The sequence below is a fragment of the Schistocerca cancellata genome, chromosome 2 (assembly GCF_023864275.1).
Source record: "Schistocerca cancellata isolate TAMUIC-IGC-003103 chromosome 2, iqSchCanc2.1, whole genome shotgun sequence".
NCBI classification, from domain to species: Eukaryota; Metazoa; Arthropoda; class Insecta; order Orthoptera; family Acrididae; genus Schistocerca; species Schistocerca cancellata.
In genome coordinates, this window is record NC_064627.1 from 1,049,524,155 (window position 1) to 1,049,532,903 (window position 8,749).

Sequence of the window (8,749 nt, forward strand, 5' to 3'; positions counted from 1 at the left end):
AAAAAATTAGGGCTAGTTACATGTTCCATAGTCATACATAAAAATTCTATCGTTGTTTAGGAACAAGTAGCCGAACATAACAATTTATGGTCAATGGTCGGTTCAGATGGACCACAGGACCCAGTCCATTCCGTGTAAAAACAGTTCACGCATTGTGGTACCACCACCAGGCTACACGATGGGTTGTTGATGATTGGGTCCACGGCTCCGTGGTGTCTGCGCCACACTCGAACACTACCGTCAGTTCTTACCAACTGCAATCGGGACTCATCTGACCAGGCCAGGGTTTAGCAGTCATCTATGAGCCAACCGATACGGCCACGAGCCCAGGAGAGGCGTTGCACGCGATGTCATGTTGTTAGTAAACGCACTCGCATCGGTGGTATTCTGCCATAACCTATTAACGCCAGATTTCGTCTCACTTTCCTAATGGATGCATTCATCTCGCGTCCCACATTGATTTATGTGGTTATTTCACGCAGTGTTGCTTGTCTGTCAGCACTGACAACTCTACGCAAACACAGTTAAGTGAAATCTGGTGTTCTCGGTACACTACTGACAGTGTGGTTGGATTCCGATGCGATTTCGGAAATGGGATGTCCTCTATGTCTGCCATCCCCCGTTCCAGTCTGTTAATTCCCGTCGTGCAGCCATAATCACGCCGGCAAGCTGTTCACATGAATCACCTGAGTACGAATGACATTTCCGTCAATGCACTGCCCTTTTATACCTTGCGTACGCAATACTACCTCCGTCTGTGTATGTCCCCTTGACTTTTGTCTCCGATGTGTAAAACTGGAAGCTCGAAAGTGAATTCAGTTGTGAGTTGGTCATTAGTGAGTGGTACAGAATCTTTGATTAGGTAGAATAATTGTTACTTAGAAAGTGTCTCCCTCTTTGATTGGGATCGTGTGTTGGCGCACATGCAAGCGGCCCCAAATGGGCGAGACTGCGATGCGTCAGCATGTTACAGATGAATGTATGGTGACTAGGGTGTTGAATTGATTGGAGACCGCAATATAACACGACCTAAAACTAGTGTTTGATAAATGTGCGGAATTTCGCTCGCTGTTGGAAAGGGCTGCTTTACAGTGGGGTTAGGAAGGAGTCACACAGGAAAGGAGACAGTATAACAGGTAGTGGCTGAGCGAGGCAAATGTGGCCACGAGCGGCGAATCAGAATGAGATAAGAAATGCAATTGCTGTTGCCAGATGAAGACAGCGTTGGAGGGTCGCGGTCAACGGTATTTCGAAACCTACAGTACTTCAATCGCGTCGCAGCAAGTGGGTACAAAAACCGTGTTTTTCCCAGTGACGCGTAGTGCATGGTGCTTTCGCAACTCGTAACTCGTGTAACTGATATCAACAACGTTGATAAGAAAGCTGTTGTCGGGTATATAACCCAGCAGCACAGTTGTGGAAGCTACCGGATTCCTTCCTAGAGTTCTGCAGACCGACAGAGACGACCACCATGCTGAGACAAGCCGTCACCCTGATGTTCCTGGCAGTCATAGCCAGCGGTAAGTGCGCCATTCTCTCAGTACTGTATCAGCAATTACACGAGTCTCTTGTCATACTTCATCTGAAAAGTTAGCAGCTTAACTATTACATGGCCGAGCAAACAAACTTGTTATTATATTTTCGAATCATACCACGAAAATCGTACAACACAGTATTCTCTAACGCAGGAGATCTTTCCTTGAGAGAAATTTCGGCATTATGTCAGCGTTCTACTTTCCGTTTGATTATAAAGCTTTCATTGGCTTCTGCTAATGTACAGCACACAGACATCTTCATTTATTGTTACACATCGTCCTTGATAGCGTCCCAGTGGGGTCACTGATTGAATTCTGGGACTGTGAGATGCTCATGAATATACAGGGTTTCTCTAAAGACACTACCAATTTCATTGAAGGAATATAGCTATTCAAAAATCAATTTTGTTGTGAAGTTGTACAGATATTCTGCTGCCCTTCTACATGACAACCATCTACGTCAAAACATATACTCTTAGTAGTGGAACGAAACGTAGACCTTAACATTTCAACCGTAATGTGACCTGCTGCTTCCCTGACACGATTCCGTAGACCAGGCGGACCATTCACTTAGATAAGTGTGCAATTTGCACTTGATGCACCCCGATGCAAAAAAAGTCTAAACGAATAACGTTCGGTGAACGGGAAGCCCACAGCCGAGGTGACCCTCTGCGGATTTAGCCTGGAAAGATTCTGTTCGGGTAATGATGGACAATGTGTGCAAAATGTGGAGGCGCTCCATCTTGCCTCTGAAGGAGCGGTCCAAGGAACAGTTCTAATAGGGCGAGATAGATGTTACCTGTTATTTACCTTTCAGCAACGAAGAATGGGCCATACAGTTTTGCTTCTGTCATACCCAACCAAACACTGTTTCACGTTCCAACTCCGATACCTCATGTGGTTCTCCATATGCACAGATTCGGCTGTTGTTTCTGTGCGCTTTCCCACAAACGTGGATGCTGCTTCATCGGAGAATAAAAATATTGTCCACTAATTTTTCGTTCTCTACAGATTCCTGGAGGTCATAACACATTGCCTGACGACAGACGAAATCCTCGTTCCCGAGATGGTGCAAAAACCTCAATAAGGAAGTTTTCGTAGAGTGAAACGTAGGGTTTTCCCCACTGTGTTGCGAGGGACATTCAGTTCCCTATTGAGGCGTCGAGTTGATGCCTTCGGTCTCTTATCGTTGGCACTTTGAACCTGCTGCACTGTTTCTACCGTTACGGGTGGTCATCCATGACGTGCCTCACCACACACACTACCAGTACGCTTAAATTTGTTCACAAGCAGACGAACAGACGAATGTGTGGCGTTGATAGGGCTCGTTTGTGCAATTTACGGATAAATTTCGCTTTGGCGTCTTCATATGACAATTCGCGTACTCGTACACAAACAATTGCAACCCCTTCTTCCGTTTCAAAATGGCTCTGAGCACACTTAACTTCTGAGGTCATTAGTCACCTAGAACTTAGAACTAATTAAAGCTAACTAACCTAAGGACACCACACACATCCATGCCCGAGGCAGGATTCGAACCTGCGACCGTAGCGGTCGCTCGGCTTCAGACTGCAGCGCCAAGAACCGCACGGCCACTCCGGCCGGCCCTTCTTCCGTGCAAAACGTCTTGCACGAAGGTGCTAGTTTCTGCTGAGAAAAGAAAAACAAATTAACGTTTACATGGAAATGGATAGTGGCTGTAGAGACACACACACTTGGTTACCAGTATCTGAAGAAACTAGTAAAAAAAAAATTGCGTTTTCATGGAAATGGATGGCGACTTTATAGACACCCTGTAGAGCACTGACCGAAGCATTCCGACACCGCCTGGAGGGTGATGCGACAGCACATTCGCCTGTTGGACGAGCACTTAAGCGTTTTTCGAACGAAAATACCCTAAATCGCCTCGACTTTCATTCACCCACTTTCTCACGTCAGGTAATGCTGTCTCTATTTGTTGATGAAGACCTGGTCTGATTACTCATTCTTAAATGTTGCACAGTATTGAAGTGAGCGCTCGCCAAAATTGTAGCATACATATCCACTGCCAGAACCATTATCCATAAGTTATTGACCACTGATTTTCTCAGCTGAGGTGAATACCTCATTAATCTAGGACATTACTGTATGAAAGAATTGTAAGGTGGAATATCACCTCTTATAGTTTAGATGCTGTTAGATGTAATGGTGTATCATGTGTTTCCCATCCTGCGCAAAACTGTGACTGAAACAGTGACTACGGCACCTGAGTTGCTCTCAGGCATTAGATTCTCTTAATTAACGGTAGTGCCGACGCTACTGCTGCACCTATCTCTGACTCCATAAATCATCGCTATAGTTGTCGGTTAATGTATCGAGACGACTGTGCAAAGTGAAACTATTCCCAGCCTATGTCATTCATGAAGCAAAGCAACAGATATAGCTTCTCGATAGGTTATAAGCTCCAGTCAGTAATTCCGACTTAGTACATAAGAATGAAGGATCCTATAATTGCGTGGCGGAAAAGACGATGCCTTCCTGCACGATACGGTTAATTTTTTTTTACAATAAAGTATTACTACGACAGAGGCCGCATCCCGAATAACTGTGTAATGCAGACGTGAGTATTCTATGTTTGCCTCTGATATTTATCAAATCTAAATGACAAAGCATAACAAACGTCCAAAGAGGGATTGCCCACTTCATGACGGATGTTTTCGCGGAAGGCTTACAAGTGCAGGGTAATAGATTCTCCTGGGACATGCTATTAGACAGATTCGAGCATAGCGTGAAGCTATACCTACAAATTTTAGCCGAGAAGGTCACTGTCTTGCTTCACACTGAAAGAGAGAACTTAAAAATAAATGCGAATCATTAGTGTTTCAAGAAGGAATGGATGGAAAACCGTTTGGTTTTCCTCCGCGTAGTTGTCATGATTAGTTGGTAACTGACTAAAACCAAGGGAGGTGCAAAAGTAAGGTACAAATAACGGGTGATCAGAAAGGCAGTATAAATTTGGAAACTTAATAAACCACGGAATAATGTAGATAGAGAGGTAAAAATTGACACACATGCTTGGAATGACATGGGGTTTTATTAGAACAAAACAAACGAAGTTCACAAAATGTCTGACAGATGGCGCTGGACAGCAAAACTACTACCGTGACGGGTGAGAGGTGCACCGATATGTTACAGAATCGCATCATCCCCAGCCTGGCTGATAAACACCTGCTGGAACGTACGACGTTTAAGCAGGATGGCGCTCCACCCCATATTGCTAGACGCGTGAAAGATCTCTTGCGCGCGTCGTTTGGTGATGATCGTGTGCTCATCCGCCACTTTCGTCATGCTTGGCCCCCCAGGTCCTCAGACCTCATTCCGTACGATTATTGACTTTGGGATTACCTGAAGTCGCAAGTGTATCGTGATCGACCGACATCTCTAGGGATGGTGAAAGACAACATCCGACGCCAATGCCTCACCATAACTACGGACATGCTTTACAGTGCTGTTCACAACATTATTCCTCGACTACAGCTATTGTTGAGGAATGATGGTGGACATATTGAGCATTTCCTGTAAAGAACATCGTCTTTGCTTTGTCTTAATTTGTTATGCTAACTATTGCTGTTCTGATCAGATGAAGCGCTATCTGTCGGACATTTTTTGACCTTTGTATTTTTTTGGTTCTAATAAAACATCATGTCATTCCAAGCATGTGTGTCAATTTGTACCTCTCTGTCTACATTATTCCGTGATTCATTCAATTTTCAAATTTATACTCACTTTTTGATCACCTGGTACATATTTAGAAACAAATAATTATAGTTTTTGTTCTTTTTAAGTGGAAGCTAGCCATATAGAACCAGTACATAGCACTCATTTTACATGTTGCCTCTAGTGGTGGGATAAACATTACTTAATCAGGTGGTATACCTTTCTGTTAATCTTACAAAACCTAGCCGAAAATTGTGATTTTACAAGTTGATCTATCACTACGCTAGTTTCATATTGCTTACTACAGTGACAAAAAGGGTAGTCCATATTCTGGATACCAAGAACATCTAAGTGGTAGCATTGTTAAACAATACAAAAATTGTGTGCTGCTTGTAATCACGTTTCTGCCGTGCTATTGCAGCGTCGTACCCGAAGATAACGGTGGTGTTCCAAGACCCTATGGACTACCAGGCGGAGTCCAAGTGCTGCATGGGCGCCTTTGACACTCCGCACCGCTACGATGGCGAATACCAGGTTACCGCCCTGTACCTCACCAGCCACGTGCGTAACTACGTGACGCTGGAGATAGGCCCAGAGGTGCAGGACATCAGGATCAAGATGAGCGAGTGGCCCTTGGGTGGCGACGGTTGGACCGTCGTCGGCACTGGGAACTACTCGCAACTCGCCGACCCCGTCCAGCTGCTGAGGGTCCCCATCAGCTACAAGACGACACCAAACGCTACCTACTTGTTCGAGATCATATACTACGGGAGTTACACTTACCCTGTGTACTGGTACATGGATGTGTCTGCGGGTCCTTACAACACAACATACAACTTCAATCCTTTTATAATCGGTATTGAGTACGAGTATTTGTAAGACTAACTATGTGCATCTATCTGTTGTAGTTTTCCTTGCGGTACACCTAATAAATCATTCTCTCATGTTATTTATTCACTGCAAGTCTTTCCTGAAAGTAATACCTTGTCCTCTAATTAACGGACCTACTGTCTTTTAAATTTATTGAACTGTTAAGGGATGATGGAATCCTGAACTATTTTTTTAGATAAAAACCTAATTCTAATTAAAAAATTGATTTTCCTGAAAGAATTTGAGTAAAAGCTCATTTTCTCGTCACCTAATACTGCTGTTTTCTTCCTGAACTTTTCATTCCACATACTCAGCAGCCTAGGAGTTCATTCTGAGATTCGTGTCAAGATGCCTGCTGTCTCATGAAATCTGGATGACACATGAGAAGACACAAAACCATATTTTCCTGAGATCTGTCAATGCTGAACTGTTAAGCTAACACTATCATCGACATTTGCAGTCATGTTAACAGTCTATGGAAAACTTAAACCCGGTTACAAACTTTTCAGAGCATCTGAAGACGCACTTTGCACACGTATTGGAGCAGACCATACTCCTGACCACCTGCTGTTAGCCTGGAAGTCGCACTCTCGGGAAGCAAATAAGTGGAAAAGGAGAAAGGGGATCTATCAATGATTCAGACTTAGAACATAAATTCACTACAGCATTTTACGGCTTTTGTTACTCAGTGAGGTTCTCTGTTCCATCGCAAACGTATGTTTACGATAGTAACTTCATATGCACTTGAGTGTATGTTAGAGGGCTAACAAATTTGTAATAAAAACTCATACCTTCTTTCACACCGTAACTAAATTGAATAGTATAATGAAAATGAACATATCTGATACGCCCTGCTTAGGTCCGCAGGACAGAAGAGGTAGTTGAAATTGTGGAAAGGGGCCAAAAGGGGGCTGTCTGTTACACTCAAGCACATATAACTTTATTTACTTGTCCAAACAATACAGCAAAAGTTTTGAACTTAGTTATCAGCTGAATAGGCCACACTATCTAATGCGTTAAGGGCATAACCGCTTAAATTTAAAACCGGCTGAAAGCCATTAACTTAAAATTCAAACTCAAAACATAATGTTTAGAAGGCAGAAGGCCTCAGAGGTTGGCTGACGGCCCTACAAATGTATCACTTGAAAAGCAATCAAGTTTAATTTAAAGACGGCCGAAGGCCCATTATTTAAGTCAGCAGGTAAAATTAATTAAAAAAACACAAGGCAGAAGGCCTTATCTTTAATTAGGCTGAAGGCACCACACAGTCTGATACTTGAAAGACAAGAGCTTTAATTTAAAAACGGCTGAAGGCCGATTACTTGAAACAACTATAATAATTTTTAGTAGGCAGAAGGCCAAAGTTTTATCCTTAAACAATATTTTACACAGGCTGAAGGCCCAAACAATCTAGGATTTAACACGCAAGGAATTTAAATTTTAAGGCAGCTGAAGGCCTATTATTGAAAAACTTAATAAATTTTCAAAAGACAGAAGGCCCAAAGCTTTATCGAAAAAAATATTTTAAATGAGGCTCACGGCCCAAACAGTGCAAAGCTTGACAAGTAAGGAAGTTTCAGTTTTAAAGTGGCTGAAGGTCCATTATTTAAAACCCAACTAAAAGCATACAAATTCAAACGATCGGCTATAAGCCATTAAAATACACAATCAAACGCCAATAAGAAAAGGCAGTACAGCCAGCGACGCTCAGAAGTTTCCGAGGGTCGGTCTGCACTTGAAATATTAATGTTCGCTTAGGGGAGACAGGCAGTCGGCCCAGCTATATCCGATCCGCTGGCAACCCAACCAAGAGACAGTCCATGGCTAATGGCCAGAAGGCAGAAAATTCCGCTGGTGCACTTGGACTTCAGATGACCAAAATACAGTTAAACTCCACCGGATGGTGGCCAAACCTTCGCCAATTCGAATACTCGCTGTTGCTCACGGGAATACCCCCAACAGCCAACCATGAAAACCAACGGAACATTGTGAACAGTCTGGCTACGGTAGTTAAATCACCACTCAAGCTTGGTGTCCTGGGTGGGTGAGCCACGAACCCCGTAGCAATCAGAACAGCTCCCACACACTCCGACACTGCGTAGAGGCTGCCAGCAGGCCCGGCCCACTGCGCCGCGCGGAGATTTCCTGGCTGACCCACACCAACCGACCGACTGCCGCACAGACCAAAGATAGTACAAGGTGCGAATATGGATACACACTGCTGCTGCCGCATGTAGAAAGAGGAAGAACCACAGCATAACCGCAATAACCGTGGGAAACCAAACCCAGAGTAACAGTCAAGGTTTAAACCTACGCATATGCTGGGGCCAGCACAGCTCAATATCCATATTCCAATGTCGAGTTTTACTTGTAAGTATCTTGAAGGCAAATATCTGTATTTGTAAATAGAAATGTGCTATTTAAGTAAATTACCAAGTTTGACATACTCCAATTTTGTATTTGGATAGTAAGGCACCTCATGCACCGGCCTAAGTGATAGTATCTTTGTTAATATAAAATTCTAAAGATAACACTGTAAGTTAACCTTCAAACGCTTAATACGTAACGGAGACCGTTCAATAAATAATTAACATAAAAATTAATAGGGTGGTGCAGGCAGATGCGGGGGAGACCGTTGAGATGACGCA

The 8,749-nt window shown here is 43.5% G+C and overlaps 1 protein-coding gene across 1 annotated transcript; it reads left to right on the plus strand.

The window, feature by feature from the left end:
* Positions 1–1,439: 1,439 nt before the first annotated feature.
* On the plus strand, positions 1,440–6,184 carry LOC126149413 (uncharacterized). Its single transcript, XM_049915814.1, has 2 exons — positions 1,440–1,520; positions 5,653–6,184. The coding sequence occupies exons 1-2, from the start codon at positions 1,472–1,474 to the stop codon at positions 6,108–6,110; spliced, it is 507 nt and encodes a 168-aa protein (XP_049771771.1). The 5' UTR covers positions 1,440–1,471; the 3' UTR covers positions 6,111–6,184.
* Positions 6,185–8,749: the final 2,565 nt, after the last annotated feature.

Bases quoted from the DNA above. Each gene is read 5' to 3' on its own strand.
- LOC126149413 (XM_049915814.1), top strand. From the start codon at position 1,472: ATGCTGAGACAAGCCGTCACCCTGATGTTCCTGGCAGTCATAGCCAGC. The intron at 1,521-5,652 runs GTAAGTGCGCCA...GTGCTATTGCAG, and splicing joins CCTGGCAGTCATAGCCAGCG to CGTCGTACCCGAAGATAACG.